Source organism: Chrysochloris asiatica, unplaced genomic scaffold (genome assembly GCF_000296735.1).
Source record: "Chrysochloris asiatica unplaced genomic scaffold, ChrAsi1.0 scaffold00113, whole genome shotgun sequence".
Taxonomy (NCBI): domain Eukaryota; kingdom Metazoa; phylum Chordata; class Mammalia; order Afrosoricida; family Chrysochloridae; genus Chrysochloris; species Chrysochloris asiatica.
In genome coordinates, this window is record NW_006408631.1 from 1,670,620 (window position 1) to 1,688,530 (window position 17,911).

General features: G+C 38.0%; 1 protein-coding gene across 1 annotated transcript in view; it reads right to left on the reverse strand.

Moving 5' to 3' along the window:
* Nucleotides 1-14,174, reverse strand: part of LEKR1 (leucine, glutamate and lysine rich 1) — a 316,240-nt gene extending 302,066 nt beyond the window's left edge. The window contains exon 1 of the mRNA XM_006867992.1: nucleotides 13,960-14,174. Coding sequence (XP_006868054.1) covers nucleotides 13,960-14,174 — 215 coding nt within the window. The remainder of the gene's footprint in view (nucleotides 1-13,959) is intronic.
* Nucleotides 14,175-17,911: the final 3,737 nt, after the last annotated feature.

The following is a 17,911-nucleotide window of genomic DNA, read 5'->3' on the forward strand; positions in this document are numbered from 1 at the left end:
AAAAAAAAAAGTATCTATAGTAATAACAGATAAAGTAGGCCTTAAGAGTAAAGAAAATTACTACAAAAGGACCATTGCATAAAGGTAAAGGATCAACTCACTAGAAGACTAACGATCCTAATTGTTTTCACAGAAAATAGCTCAGAGGTGCAAACCCTGTGAAGCAAAAACTAAAGAACTAAAAGTAGCAATCAGCAAATTCAGAACTAGAATTGGGGACTTCAGTGTTCTCTTCTCAGTAACTGAGAGAAACACTTGACCGAAAATCAGCAAGGATACAGATGAACTCTTCAAAGCCATCAACAGGATTTAATTTACATCTACAGAAAACTCCACCCAATAACAGAAGTTGTTATTGTTGCTGTTAAGTGCCATGGAGTCAGTTCCAATTTTTATTGACCCTATGCACAACAGCACGAAACATTGCCCACTCCTACGCCCTACTCACAATTGTTGTTGTGCTTGAGCCCACTGCTGTTTTCATTGCCAATGCATCTCATTGGGGCCTTCCTCATTTTCTATGACCCTCCACTTAACTAAGTATAATGTCCTTCTCCAGTTGTTAGGAATTTTGTTTACAATGAAGTGCTATTCATCCTGATGGCTGTGGCCTTTGATCTTCATCAGTAAGTATTTTAATTCCTCTATGCATTTAGCAAGGGAATACAACTATTACAAGTATCTCAAAATTATAAATTAATTTAAGAAATCAGTTGAATCCCAATCACAAATATTTTTTATCAATAACCTGCCCTATGGTTCTTCAATTTTCTGGGGGGAAAAAAACATTTCAGCTGTGATCAGTGTCCCACACTGCACCTGTGAAAGGTGTGATTTGCCAGATGTCTTGCTGACCCCATTATAAGCTTAAAGCAATATCTCCAATACGTTTTATTGAAGATAGCACTTAGAGCTACGATGGCGGTCTATTTACATGTGCAGTATCCACCTGTCTCTGAACACAGTTTCCTATCCTAGGCTACTCAAAGGGAGTTCTCGCCAAAGAAATCCTGAAGTAAAGGCCCCAAAAGTTACTCCTGCCACATCTATCAAGTTGGCAGCTCAATACTCACTATAATAGGCACTAGTGGAATTGATTTAAGAGTAATAGCATTAACTCATTATAACTAGAAAAGTGAGCTCAGAGCCAGGGTACAGCAAATGAATACATTTATTTAAGTCTTAGGCGTTCATTTTTGCTTAATTTTTCTGGCTAGTAGTTTTGTTCTTCCTCTTGTCTATTCTTTAATGCAGATTTCATGAATGTAAATGAACCCAGTTACAAACGTAGTGGTTATGAATCGGGCTGCGAACCGCAAGGTCAACAGTTCGAAACTACCAGCTGCTCCACGGGATAAAGATGAGGCCTTCTGCTCCCGTAAAGATTAACAGCCTCGGAAACCCTGTGCTGGGTCGCTATGAGTCGGAACCGACTCCACGGCACACAACAACAACAACAACAAAAACTAAATTTTTAAAGAAAATGTTTAATCACTTTTTAAATGCCATTTGTAAAGTGCAAGGTTTCAAAATACCATTCAAAAAACCAAATGTTAGAAAAACTTAAAAGCATCAAAAATGCTCTAAACTCATATTAACAAAACATAAGTACTCCCCCAAAAAGGTCATATTTAGCCTATGAATTTCAATATCAATTGAAATAGGTAGAAACTGCCAAATTGACATTCATTTTAGAATATTTTAATATTCCCTTATAATTTGCCTAACAAAATTGACAAAACATTAAGTTAAAATATGTAGACTATGAATAGCACAACTACTAATTAAAATTAACAAAGGAATTAAAAAGTTATAGCCACAAAACAGATAATATGTAGTCTTTCTAAGCAGCTATAGAATATACCCCAAAGCTCATTGTTTATTAAACTCTCAACAAATGCCCCAAGATAAGTCACACTCTCGGTCCACAATGGAATAAAAGTACCAACATCAACAATGAAAGGATGACCACACACACAATCCATCCATTTAGAAAATTGAAGTATTTTTTTCAAGTATTTCTTAGATTAAAAAGAAAATAAAAATTGAACTTCCATCTTATTTAGAAAAAAGTGAAAATAAAACACTATTATCATAAAGTTTGTTGTTGCCATAGCCTGATGCTAAAGAGAAACTGGTGAGCTCTAAATGTATTCATTACAAAACAGAAATTGAAAACAAATTAGCTAAGAGTTTCATTCAAGTAACTGCTAGCTGGCTGGCTGTGTGCCGTGGAGTTGGTTCCGACTCATAGTGAGTCTGTACAGGGTTTCCGAGGCTGAAAATCTTTACAGGAGCAGAACTCCTCATCTTTCTCCCATGGAACAGCTGGTAGTTTCGAACTGCTGAACTTGCAGTTTGCAGCCCGATTCGTAACCACTATGCTACCAGAGCTCCTTCAAGTAGCTAGTATGAGAAATTAAAGAAAATATCAGAAGTAAGAGCAGAAAATAGAAAGCACACAGAAAATAAAGATCAAGTAAGCCAAAATCTGGTCTTCAAAGACCAGTCTGTTTATTTCTGTAGGAAAAAAACAACATTAAAAAAACACTCCTTTTTAGTAAAATACAAATAATCAATCTAGAAAGAATTCTTTAAAATAAAAGAATACCACATATTATCAAATGACTAGAAGTTGATTTCACCAAGCCAAATGCTTGATTTTATAAGAAACCAGCAATTGCCAAAAAGGACTCAAAAAGAAGTAAAAGTCAATAATTTTAGAGGAAACATAATGAATTGGACAATAAAGTTTTTAACACCCCTCAAAAAACCCCCACATTTTATGAGGTAAATCTATCAATGCTGTTAAAGTTACAAGAAACTCATGTGTTATTTAAGATATCTGGTGCACGCAGATGATGGAAGCCTTAACTTTTTTAAAGAGGCTGGTAGGGGACTTCTGGCAAGATGGTGAACTAGGCAGACATGTTATACAGACTGTTGGATCAGAAGGTGGTGCTAGCCAGGGAGTGGCTATAGCTTATCAGGGACCTTTTCCTTCCAGCCAGTGATTGTGATGGAAAACAAAGAATGCTAAGTCATTGCTCTTCATGCCACCATATTAGAATGATGTCACACTGCTCTATAACCTGTGGGTCATATTTGGCAAGATGCCTTCTTTGTTCTGTAGTAGCATATACAGAACATCTCCCATGTGAGGGGAACAGAGCACACACATAGAGGGAGACGAGAGAAAGCATAAGAAAGCTCTGAGACCTAGAGAAATGAGGGAGGGGCAAGAGAATACCTGAGACCCCTTCCTCTGCGCTGACTGCCGTATTGCTGAATAAAGGAATGAGCCACCTTCCCGCTGCACCTGAGTGTTCTTTAGGCTGCCTGACCTAGTGAACCTGTTGGGATGCTGAGACAACCCCCCACCACCACCACCACTACCACCACCTTTACACAGATTCTCAACAACAAAGATACAGAAGACCAAATGAAACAGACACAGAGGACAATCCTGGAAACCTGAGCTTTAAAGGAAGGTTACAGAAGTGGACAGAATACCTATGGGCAGGAGAAGCTAAGCAAGGGTGGACAACGAAGAAAAACTGACTGGTGAACAGACTGCCGGTCAGATGCAGAGCAACCATCTTGAACTTCTGCAAGTAGCTTTGGAGAATACAGCGAGATGGTGGCCTGACAGTGTAGACTTACACAGGTGATAGAAAAGGTGGTATTCCTTCTTGCTCACCAAACTCCCATGGATAATAGAGATGAGGCCAACCCCCACCCTTCTCTACCCCCAGAGCAGTCACTGCTTTCCAGGAGTTCTGAGCCACACAGTTTGAGCTAGTATAAGGCAAGGATCCTTGGTGCCCGGATTCAGGAGGGCTCTGCTCCAAATCTACATAACCCAGAAAGCCACCAGGCCAGAATCAGACTAGCATAAATCTTCATAATCAGCCACGCTGCTCCCAGCTACCCTCTAGTTCTGACTGACACTGAAACTACCAACCTGAAGGGCCTCCACAAACTACTTCCGGATTTAGCGCTGTGAACACAGGCAACACCTAGGCCTAAAGGAATTCAGTCTAAGGCTGGAAACTGAGCGGCATATCCCTCCTTCATGCACCTTGTGAGCTCCTTAGATGACAGGAGCCCTCCAGAGTTTCCTTCTCTCTGGGTCCAAAAAAATAACTGTTTTTTTGTTTGTTTACTTTCCTTTCATTGTGCGTGTTTATCCTTTCTTCTATTTCTTCCTCTCTTTCCCTTCACTTGATTTTTGTCCTTCCTGAGTCAGTACCAACTCTATGGCACTCAACAACAACAACAATCTCTGTTTTAAAGTCAGGCTTTAAATCTGGTTTAAAATCATGAAAGATGTGTACCAGGGTTATATTCTCTCACCATACTTATTCAATCTGTATGCTGTGCAAATAATCCAAGAAGCTGGGTTATATGAAGCAGAACATGGCATCAGGACTGGAAGACTGACTGTAACCTGGCATACACAGATGACACAACCTTGCTTGATGAAAGCAAAGGGGGCTTAAAATGTTTACTAATAAAGATATCAAAGACCACAGTCCTCAGTATGGATTGCACCTCAATGTAAAGAAAATGAAAATCATCACAACTGGCCCAATAAACATCATGGTAAATGGTGAAAGACTGAAATGGTCAAAGACTTCATTTTCATGGATCTACTATATCAACACTTATGGAAGCAGCAGTCAAGATATCAAATGATATACAGCATTAGGCAAATCTGCTGCACAAGATCTCTTTAAAGAATTCAAAAGCAAAGATATTAGTTTGAGGACCCAAATCATAGTATTTTTAATCACCTCATATTCATGTGAAAGGTGAACAATGAGTAAGAAAGACTATAGAATAATTGATGCATTTGAGTTATGGTGTTAGAGAAGAATACTAAAAATATCATGGACTTCCAGAAGAACAAACAAATCTTCATTGAGAGAAGTACAGCCAGATGCACCTTAGAAGTCAGGATGAGGAGACTTCATCTCTCGTACTTCAGACGTAGTATCAGGAAGGCCCATTCCCTGGACTATGCTTGGTATAATGGAAGGTCAGCATAAAAGAGGAAGGCCCCAATAAGAGAGTCACAGTGGTAGCAGCAATGGTCTGAAGCATACTAACAACTGTGAGAACAGAGCAGGACCAGGCAGTGTTTTACTCTGCCACACATAGGGTCACTGAGTTGGAACAGACTTAAAGCACATAACAACAATGTCTCTGCTTTTTCTTTTACTTTCTTCTTCGGTTTCCCATTTCCACCCTCTTCTCCGTTTTTCCCCTCGATTACTTTCTAGTTTCTTTCTCTTTTCATCTTCTAGCTGTTGTTTTTGTTTTTGTTGTTGTTGTTGTTGTTTTAGCATTTTATTCCCCTTTTTCCTTTTTTTTTTCCTCTTTACAGCTCTATTTTCCTGTTCTCCTTTTCTCTTTTTAGTTATTATATTCTTTTTTTCTTGTTGTTGCCCATTTTTATTTCTTCTTTCTCCTTTATTATATTTGATTTTCACTGTTGTTTGCTTATTCTGTTTTGTTGTCCTGTGTTCACTTCTCTCCTGTTGCCCCACTCAAAAGGAAACAGCAAAAGTATGCATATTGCTCAGCCACAATCTGAGCTGCACAAAAGTGAACGGAAAATGATGCACTTGTTTCCACTAGCTAATCACACCTAGCAGGCAACAGTCAGCTGCAGCTTAAAAATGCACCAACATACAATCATCAATTAAATACAAATATAACACCATCACAATGTCTCAGAGAAAACAGATTTTAGCTCACACAAGGAAACAAGCAAGATTGACTCAAAAAAATGACAAAGATGGAGAACCATAAAAGTTTCGGAACAAGAAAATATAATAGAACAACCCCCCGCCCCCCCCCCCAAAAAAAAAATCACAAAAATATGTCATTTCAAAACCTAAGACAAGGAAAAATATCCTAAGAATTCAAAAGAATGATATGTAGGTACCTTCAACAGATTAACAGAAAGAACAAGGAAAGCAAAGAGAACACAGAAAGAACCAACAAGAACAGACAACAACCAGAGATCGAAAGACGTGGCAGAACCACCCAGAACTCAGTTGACAAAAGGAAGTGTCCAGAACAGAAAAAAAAGCTATAAGAACAAATTCAGAGGATATGGGAGGTCAGTCTATGATCAAAACAATTACAATGTAAAAGAAGATGAAAACATAGGAACAGAGATCCAGTGGTAAGGAGGTCAGGTATATTACAGGATAAAATAGACTTCTTAAAATAGGGAAAAGTTAATAGAATATAAGGTAACTTCAAAGAAAATTAATACTTCACAACATACCAAGGAAATGAAAATCCAAGAACATGGAAGCATTAAAACTATAAAGAAGTGGCAAAAAAGAACACACACAAAAAACAAGAACTCAGTACAGAAAGACATGCAGAACAAAGAAACCAGCAGCACCCTACACAAAAACAAAGATAATGACAGCAATTAATCCATATCTATTGACAATTACATTGAATGTAAACAGATTAAATGCACCAGTTCAGAGACAGAGAGTGGCAGAATGGATGAGAAAAGAAGATCCTTCAATATGCTGTTTGCAAGAGACATATCTTACACACAAAGACAAAAACAGACCAAAGGTCAAAGGATGGAAAAAATATACCAAGCTAATTACAATAAAAAAATGAGCAGGAGTCGCAATACTAATCTCTGATAAAAATAAACTTTAAGGCAAAAACCAGCACAATAGATAAAGATGGACATTATCTCATGCTTAAAGGATCAATGGAACAAGATGACATAACCACAATAAATATCTATGTTCCCAATTAAAGACCTCCAAAATATATAAAGCAAACTCTAATAGATATGAAGAAAGAAATCGACAAATCTACAATAATACTGGGAGATTGTAATACACCACTTTAGGAAAAGGATGGAACAACCAGAAAGAAACTCGACAAAGAGGAACTAAACAACACAATCAGCCAACTGGACTTCATAGATGTATACAGACTATTCAATCAAACAACAGCACAATACACATTCTTTTCCAGTGCACATGGAACATTCTCCAGACTAGACCATGTGTTAAACCACACAACAAGCCTCCATAAATTTACAAACATCAAAATACTACAAAGCATTGTCTCAGAGCACAATGCTATAAAATTAGAAATCAGTAATAGGAAGACCAGGGTAATAAAGTCAAATACATGGAAACTGAATAACACCCTGTTGAAAAACAACTGGGTAGTAGAAGAAATAAAATGTGAATTCACAAAGTTCCTAGAAATAAATGAGAATGAATACACAACATACAAAAATTTGGGGGACACGGCAAAAAGCAGTGCTGAAAGGACAATAAATGCACATATCCAAAGGAAGAAAGAACCAAAATCAACACATTAACATCTCCAACAACTAAAAACAGACCAGCAAAGTAAACTTATAGTCAACAGAAGAAAGGAAATAATAAAGATTAGAACAGAAATAAATGAGACAGAAAACAGAAAAACTATAGAAAGAATCAACAGGACAAGATACTGGTTCTTTGAAAGAATTAATAAAATCAACAAACCATTAGCAAACATAACAAAAGAAAAGACACAAATAACACACATAAGAAACCACATGCGTTTCTTATGGATGTCACAACAGAACCAACAGAAATAAAAAGGATAATATCAGAATATTTTAAACAGCTGTTCTCTAAAAATTTGAAAATCTAGAGGAGATGGATATATTTTTAGAAAAGCACGACCTACCTAAACTTAGACAAAGTGAAGTAGATAACTCGAACAGACCTATAATAAGGGAAGACATTGACCAGGTCATCAAAAGTCTCCCAGCCAAAAGAAGTCCAGGCCCAGATGGCTTCACTGTGGCGACAGTGTGGTGACATTCAGGGAATATCTGTCACCAATTCTACTCAAATTATTCCAGAATATAGAAGAGGATGGAAAACTTCCTAATACATTCTATGAAGCAAACATAACCCTCATATCAAAACCAGGGAAGGACATCACTAAGACAGAAAATTATAGACCAATATTCCTCATGAACATAGATACAAAAATTCTCAACAAAATCCTAGCCAACACTGGTTACCAGAATGTGAGGAGATGGGGTAAGTGAAGGGAGGGGAGGGTGGAGCACAGGGTAGTAAATAGACACAGGATAGTTTGGGTGCTAGGGAGGGGGGCAATACACAAGAAGGGGAAGGGGAATGGAAGAACAAGCGATGGGAAAACAATTAGGCAGGTATACATGGGCTAAGTGGAACAGAGGTAAATAATGATGTATGGACAACCTTGGAACAACAGGGCTCTGGGATACAGGGATTAAGACACAGTTGGAATGGGCAAAAGTGAGGAAATAATGTTAAGATGGTTGGCTGCCTTTGAATCTTGGATTCCCTGGCATACCATTATAAAATAGACACTTGAGGGGAGAGAAAGGAATAGCCAGAAATATCACCATAGAAATCTTGTAAGTCCATCTTCTGCCTATAACTGATTGGAATACTTAAAATGGGGCTATAATGTACCCAGTGAAGGAGGCTGCGTGTGGAGCCTCTGCATTACATAGATCATAGGTGGAATCCTGAACTGCATCCAGAATCTTCTGAGGTGGGAAATGTCCACTGGAATGGACAAGCAGACCAGCCTGGAGCAGCTAGAAGAACAGAAGATACTTCTTGAAAGAAAGGCTGAGAGGAAAAATACAAAAGAATAACAGCAAGTAATCAGGTACCCTCTGGGCACACCCCCATCCAAGACTAAAACTCAATGGGACTACATGAGCAGACATAAGCTCTGACTGGTGACCACTCTCATCACCGATAAGGGGAAGTGAGGAGAAAACAGCAATGAAGCTGCGAGCTAAGCCCTACAATGGTCAATAGACTCCTGTGAACCCAGGTGAGACCAAGTTGGCCAGCAGTGTGGCAAGACTTAGGACTCTTGGGCCCAGAGTCAATGACATAGCCACAGAGGACTAGAGTGGAGAGTGAAGCATCCAGCTGATAAGAAGAGAGGGCATATGCATAAGAACACCCACACTTGCAGATAATACTCATACCCATTTGACCTGGCTTCAATGACTAGATGATCAGAGCTCAACTAGAAGAAGAAAGAAGAGGAAAAAAGGAGTAATCTCATACAATTTGATAAACTTGACCTACACCTATGGATGCAGTAGCTCCAAAGAGGGAACAAATCTTTACAGCAAGGATCATTCCCATCCCCTCCATACACAGGGTAGACAGGGATGGGCAAATTGGACATTGGCTACCCAAAATGTGGGAGTTACAAAGGCAAGAAACGACTGGCTTACAAGCTTTCAAGAGGGAACCTAGATCCAGAGGGTGAGGAGTAAGGTAGAATCTCCACTGAGTAGTATCTAATCTGTCTGGGTGGGATGGATGAAAGGAGATGGGGATAGGTCTCTTGTGGTACAATAGTGAATAATTGTCATCAGGACTGACTGTGAAGGTTGGCAATGTAAAGGTAGACATTTTATAGCAAAAGGAGGTGAGTGACTGACTTTGCAGTCCAGGAGCGGAGGTCCCTGGGACTATTAAAGGAGAAGAGCAGAGTGTGAGAAACAGTGACGCCAGAGGTGGAGGCAGAAAAAATGATGTGGAGACATGGAGTGGCTGTGTGCTGACCACCAGGGGGCAGGCTTGCAGGGTACACTCTTTTCTTAGTTACTGATGCATGGAGGGGATTGTAACCATGGCAATGAAATGATATACAATAGGATGAATGTAAAGCTAATGTTCTCCCATTTAAACTAGCACATAACTCACAATAAAACATGTAAAAAAAAAAAAAAAAAATCCTAGCCAACAGTATTCAACAACACATCAAAAAAATAATACATCATGATCAAGTGGGATTCATACCAGGAATGCAAGGATGGTTCAACATCAGAAAAACAATCAATGTAATCCACCATATAAATAAGAAAAAGGAAATTTTATAATGAAGTAAACTACAAAGGAAAAAAAGAGGGACTAGTGTAGATACAGGAAGTCAAGTAGATTTAGAGAAAAAATAGACTGTTACAAATGGGGGAAAATTTAATAAATTACAGCAAAATCACAAAGAAAATAAAAACACCTTCACATCAAAATAAAAAGAGGACAATCAGAAAAATTTAGTAACATTACAACGGCAATGAAGAAAAGAAAAAGAAAACCCACAAACAAAATGAACTCAGAACAGAGACAACCTAAACACCCATCAATGGAAGAACGGATAAACAAAATGTGGTACATACACATAATGAAATACTATACACCATTGAAGAATATCAGTGAATCTGTGAAACACCTCATAACATGGTTGAATCTTGAGGACATTATGCTGAGTGAAATTAGTCAATCACAAAAAGATAAATATTATATGATACCATTACGGTAAAAAACTTAATAAAAGGTTTTCATACTAAAAGAAACATTCTTTGATGGTTACCGGGGTGAGAGGGAAGGCAAAGTAATTCACTGACTAGAGGGTAGACACATTATCTCAGGTGACAGGGTGGGTAATATACAAGAGGAGGGAAATTGGCAGAAGAATGATGAAGACAGGTGAAGGCACAGGGAGGTACGCAAGGGTTAAAGGGATAGAGGTGTTATAGTGTTATATACAAAACCCTGGAACAATAGTATTTGTGGAACAGATATGGGAGGGAGAGTGGGAGTATATCCACAAGTATATAAGGGTTTGAAAGAAGATATCTGTATGTGGGTATTTCCCTTTGTTGAAAGCACACCTATAAATGTGGGGGAGAATACAAGGGACAAAATGATGAAATGTTTTTAGATATTACCAAACATCTTAAGGCAATGAGCTGCTGGATCTGGGGACCAGGACCATATTCTCATAGGACACCGTGGTCAATTGGCATAGCATAATCCACAAACACAAGGTTCTACATCCTACTTTGGTGAGTAGTGTCTGGGATCTTAAAAGCTCATGAGTGGTCATCTAAAGTGCAACTATTGGTCTTTCCATATGCAGAAGGAAGAAAGTGATGAAAATTGAAGATGCTTGAAATCAACTAGTCCAATGGACCAATGGAACAGTCAGTCACAACTCTGAGGTCAGAAGAACTAGATGGTGTCCGGCTACCACTGCCAGTTGCTCTGAAAGGGATCACATTTGAAGGCCCCAGATAAAGTGGCAGAAAATGTGGAACAAAACTCAATATTATTCAAACATTGTACATGTGTGTTATGCTGTGTATAGTCTCAACAACAAAAATCAAAAGAATTCTTTTTTAAACCAGTCTATTAAAAGAAAATATAGATATACTATATAGTTAATATTCATAAGGTTTTCATTGACTAAATATTCAGAAGTAGTTCATCTCTCCTTCTTCCTATAAAGAAAACAAAAATCCTCACCAGTGGACCAATAAACAACATTCTTATCAATGGAGAAAAGATTGAAGTTGTCAAGGACTTCATTCTTCTTGGATCAACCATCAACACTCATGGAAGCAGTAGTGAAGAGATCATATTGCATTAGGTAAATCTGCTGCACGAGTCCTTTTTAAAGTGTTGAAGATCAAAGATGTCAGCTTGAGGATTAAGGTGTGCCTGACCCAAGCCATGGTATTTTCAATAACCTCATATGCATGTGAAAGCTAGACAGTGACTAAGGAGTACCATAGAAGAATTGATGCATTTTGAGTTTCGGTGTTGGAGGAGAATCATGGACTGCCAAAAGAACCAACACATCTGTGTTGAAAGAAGTGCAGCCAGAGTGCTCCTTGGAGGCCAGGATGGCCAAACTTCATCTCTCATACTTCGGACATATTGTCAGAAGGGACCAGTCGCTGGAGAAGGATATCATGTTTGGTAAGGTGGAGGATCAGAAAAATAAGAGGAAGACTCCCAGCGACATGGATTGGAAAAGTGGCAGCATCAATGGGCTCAAGCATGGCAACAATTGTGAGGTTGGCCCAGGACTGTTTCATTTGTTGTGCATTAGGTCAACTGTCAGTTCCAACTGGATGGCACCTAACAACAACAACAATAGTTAATATATAACATATTACATAAATTAAAGAAATATATAACAAAGGTAAACTCATATAGAATCTAGAAAAATATACAGCAAACCATTAAAAGTGGTTTTAGCTAATGATTCCAATGGATTAATGGACCACATGAACATCAGTCTTTACAACCCTGAGATCAGAGAAACCAGATGGTGTTCGGTTACCAATGCCAACTGCTCTAAGAAAGATTACATTAAAAGGTCCTAGATAGAGTGGAACAGGATTGTGTTACGTTGTAGGATAAGCAGTGAACTGCTAACCCTAATATCGGCAGTTCAAAACCACCAGGCACTCCATGAGAGAAAGGTGAGGTACTTTTTTTCCCTGTAAAGATTTATAGCCTTGGAAACCTTATATAGGGTTGTTATGAGTTAGAACCAACTGGACAGTACATGGTAACATTAAAAACAGAGTGGGAGAGGCATGTGGGACAAAAGTCAGAATCATTTCAATGACCAGTTTTGCTGGTCAGATAGAGACTGATGGAACCCCAAGATGGTGGACCTTTGTCACCCTCAGGCCTGGAACTAAGCTCACCCCCACGATTCAAGTTTCAGTGAAACAACAAATAGGTCCGGAAGAAGATCAATAACATTTAGTGAGATATACACACCTTAGAATAACCAATCATTTGAGATCCAAAGGTCAGCATTTGCCCAAGACAAAGAAGACTTAGGAAGAAGAAATGGAAACAAGCAACACAAGGAGGAGGTGAAACCGGTGATGTTACACTGAAGGGATTGCAATTAATGAGATAAAACAAAATGTGAATTAATTGCTAAATATAAAACTGATGATCTGCCCTGTAAACCTTTAGTCCATTAACAATAAAAAGTTAAAAAAACAACAACAACAGAATGCAATCAACAGAGTAAAAGAAGACTTTCTTGCTTTTTATTCATCATACTTCTTTTTGGCTTTAATTTTCATTGCATCTATTTATGTATTACTCTTATGATAAAAAAAATATTAAAAATTAGAGTATAACATGAAACAAAAGAATCTCTGAAGGCAAAAAAACCACCCAAATTAAAAATTTTAATTGCATATTTGCTTTAAAATATTTTTAATTAAAATTACAAATTAAACAAATTATAAGAAATAATTTTCCAGGTAAAAAACTAAGGAATATCATCATTCAATTGACATGCAATATTATTATAAACTTTTATACAAAAATGTATACCAAATTTAATGAAAGTACTTAATTCTAGGAGTTTTTTTGTTTTTACCTTTACATCAAAATGTTGTTGTTATGTGCCATGGAGTCAGTTCTGACTCAAAATAGCATTCATTAAATTCACAAGCTCAAAATTTACTAATGTCACTTGTCAATATTTTAAATTGAGAAATTTTTATTCATAGGAAAAAAGAACAGCAATAAAAACCCTTTTGTTGAAATTGTATACATTCTTTGATGTGTCAGATTCAGGTTAAATTGCTGATTAGATTCTTTAGGCATACATTCCTTATTTAATTTTATTCTAATTTCAATTATCTGAAATTATACACTAATTTTAATGCTTTGGCATCCTTTTAAAAACATGAAAATCTTATTACAAAAATTAAAAATCATTGAAAAACAAACGTTAGGTATAAAAATATCAAAATTTGCCTGGTTTTGGATACACAAATTTCCCTAATGATAAAAATTATATATACCAAGGCAAGAAAACAAAAAAAACTTGATTTAACAGTTACAAAATTTATTGATTGCTAACTGTTCAGACAGTAAATATATGCCTTAAAGGAATGCTTCAAAATATAATTGGTTAATATAATTAATAAATTGAAATTATTAAAGTATAAATTATTCCTCATCCAGGAAAATCCTAGAAAAACATTCAAATCCTAATTATTTTCTGTACTTTTATTCCAAACTAAATATATGATAGAAATAAGTAATACATTCCAACCTTTCTGCTTTGGATTCATTGTCAATTTTGTACTGTTGGAATTCTTCACTAAGAGACTGTAGCTTTTCTTGAAGTCTCTTTTCACGTTCTACACTTCCTTGATAAAATTTCATCTCTTTTTCCATTGCTTTCACTTTCTCTTCCATAGCCTTAAACTCATGAAGAATTAGATAGCTGACTCCGCAGTACTTACAAACTTTTTCTTCAGGAGGCATCTAGAAAATAGAAGGTGCATTTATTGCAATGATTTCTTTTAAAGTCTGAAAAATAACGTTCAACTGAATATGTTACAAAATCATGATTGTTAAATGAAATCAATATATACTGTACTATGCAATGGAGTAATAATTACACCAGACAGAAATTTTTTAACTGACATCATATTGCCTCTGATGCAAAATCCTGGAGTTAGAAAAGGACTTTACGGAGTTATTATTTTTCTCCATAGTATCTCTAAGAAAGATCTACTTTTGAAATATTTTCATGAAACTAAAATAATGAAAACATTTTTACATTTCTATGAGTACTTGCTTGTTTTAAGATGAGTTTTCCATAAAGGGGAAAGAAATCACTGCTGCCAAGTGTTCTATGATCTGGCTTTTCAGATAATATTTTCCTCATTTGAACAATTATGGCATTGGACCAAATAAATTCTATTCCTGTCCAGTTTTAACAGTTTGTGCTTCTTACAGAACTTAACATTTTGGCATAAAATTTCAAACAGGAAAAACACTTTGAATCTAATCTCTTTGCCCTAAATCTGTTCTCTTCCCCTCAGTTACAGGGATGATTATGCAATAAGGTAAGCACAGGTTTACTTGTGCTTAATTACTCATTTGTAGTAAATAATTTCATGTTTTCACCACATCAAAGATTCTGCTTCTAAATACGCCTGGCATCTGTCTCTCCCCCACCCCAATTTTCTTGGAACTTCTTCCAATATTCTTCTTTAAGGGTACCCAGAATTGAATGCATCAGTGTGGGTTCACTAAAATAGAATACAAGAGGACTCAAGTTTTCCTCATTCTGAATATGAAATATCATTTATTGCAACTTTAGATCACTGATTTATTGTATATTGTAACTGGCTTTTATGATGAATAAAGATCCTATTAAAAAGAATAATTTTATATACAAATACCTGCAGTATAATGTTTTATGTTACAACTTTAGCAATCATTTCTTTTCCATTTATGTCTCCGTTTTTGGAAAAGCCACCTTCCGCAGCACTGGCTGTTCTGTTTGGTCATGTGACTTAAGGTTACCCTACCTATGCCTGGTTAGTAGGCTAAAAGAAGACACTGAACTCAAATGGGCCAAGTCCTAAGCTGAGCTGAGTCAACTAGGACTGTAAGGGTCATACACCTGTACATTTGGGTCACTACTTGATTCAGCCTTAACACTGAAGAATCATGTACAAGAATAAAGTACATCACTGGAAGTGATAGAGAAGAATGAACAAACGACAGAGAAATAAGATAAAGACACTGTGGCTTCAGAGAGAATGGAGCCTGGCACTGCCTTATACATGATGACCTTCCAGTTGCTTGTTTCACTCCATCTGGAGACATGGCTGTTCTATTTGACTTTGGGATCTTCTTCCATTATTCTCTCTTTCCCCCCCTTAAGCTACTTATTTCTTTCAACCAAAACTCCTTATTCTATTATGTAAGCAATTGGTATTTCAGATCCAAGTGCAGAAATATAAATATAAGTACACACACACAGGAAGACTTCAAAACGTTCATGGAAAATAGAATGAAAAGATAATGCATTTTTTTGCTGGCAAGGATGTGGAGAGACTGGGACCCTCCTACACTGTTGGTGGTATTGCAAAATGGTCCAGCCACTCTGGAAAGCAATATGGTGCTTCCTCAGAAGGTTGGAAATAGAAATCCCTTATGATCTAGCAATTCCTCTACTTGGTATTTACCCACAAGAAATACAAGCCATAACATGAGTAGAGATATGCACACCAGTGTTCACAGCAGCACTACTTACAATAGCAAAAAGATGGAGACAGCCTAAGTGCCCACCAATTGAAGAATGAATAAACAAACTGTGGTACATACACACAATGGAATCTTATGCTACCTTGAAGAACAACAAGGAAGCTGCAAGCCACCATATAACATGGATGATCCTTGAGGATATTATGTTGAGTGAAATTAGTCAGTCACAAAAGGAGAAATTCTGCATAGGACCATTATTGTAAAAGACTAAGAAAAAGAACCCACCCAAAAGCAGAGGGAAATTATATATATATTTGATCACCAGGAGGTATAGGAGGGGAGGGGGGGAGGGAGGAAGGAGAAGATAGAGCACAGGGTAGGGAATAGACACAGGATAGCTTGGGTGCTGGAGGGGTGCGGAGGTGGGGGACAATACACAAGAAGGGGAGGGGAATGGAAGAACATGGCTGATGGGAGAACAGTTAGGCAAGTTCGCATGGGCTAAGTGGGACAGAGGTAAGTGATGAGGTATGCACATCCTTGGAACAATAGGGCTCCGGGATACAGGGATTGAGGCATGGTTTGAAGGGTAAAAGAGGGGTATAATGTTCAGATGCTTGGCTGTCTTTTGAATCTTGGTTTTCCTTGCCTACCACTGTAAAATAGACACTTGAGAGGGGGGAGAAAGGAATAGCCAGAAACATCACTACAGAAAGCTTCTAAGTGTGTCTTCTGCCTATAACTGATTGGAATACCTTAAAGGGGGCTAGAAGTTGCCCAGTGAAAGAGGCTTCCTGTGGAGTCTTTACATTGCATAAGACCATAGGTGGAATCCAAAACCCCATCCAGAACTGACTGAGTTAGGAAATTTCCACTGGAAAGGACAAGTAGACCAGCCTGGAGCAGCTAGAAGAACAGAAGATACTTCGTGAAAGAAAGATCAGCAGGAAAAATCAGAAACAGTAGTGGCAGTCTGACTGATTACTACAAGAACAAGTAAGCTGTTCACCTGGAAGCCATCAAGGCAAGTGGTCGGGACCCCTCAGAGCAAACCCCGTTCCAAGACTGAGACTCAAGGGGAATACATGAGCAGGCATATGGTCTGGCTGGTGACCATGTTGATCACCAATAAGGGGAAGAGGGAGAAAAAACAGTAATGAAGTTGTGAGCTAAGCATGACCATATTCAATAGACCCCTGTGAACCTGGGTGGACACCTAGATGGCCAGCAGTATGGCAAAACCCGGGGACTCCTGGACCCAGAGGCAGTGACATGGCCACAGAGGACTAGAGTGGAGAGTGAAGCATCCAGCTGATATGAAGTGAGGAGAGATGCACAAGAACACCCATACTTGCAGATAGTACCCACTTGACCTGGCTTCAATGGCTGATGATCAGAACTCGACTAGAAGAAGAAGAGGGAGAAAAAAGAAAGAGTAACCTGCTACAATTTGATGAACTTTACATATACTTATGGAGTCCAGGTGTGGTGCTGTGGGCTAATGTGTCAGACTGCAAAGTCATTGAACTGCAAGATCAGTGGTTCAAGCTCACCAGCTGCTCCTCTACAGTGTTGCTATGGGCCAGAATCAACTCCACAGCACTTAACAACAACAACATAAAGGCAAGAATGACTGGCTTACAAGATTTCAAGAGGGAGCCTAGTTCCAGATGGGGCAGGGGTAGGTAGAATCTCCACTGAATGATTTCTAATCTGTTGGAACCCAGCTGTCGAAAAGAAATGGAGATAAATCTCTTGTGGTACAATAGTGAATAATTGCCATCAGGCCTGATTGTGAGAGTCGGAAATATAGAGGTAGATGTTTTTTGACAAAAGGAGGGGAGTGATTGATTTTGCAGTTCAGGAGTATAGGTCCCTGGGACCATCAAGTGAGAAGAACAGAGAGCGGGACCCTACCCAGAGAGGCAGAGATGCCAGGGATGGAGACAGAGATGATGATGTGGACAGATGGAGCAGCTGGGGACACTGAACTCAGGGAG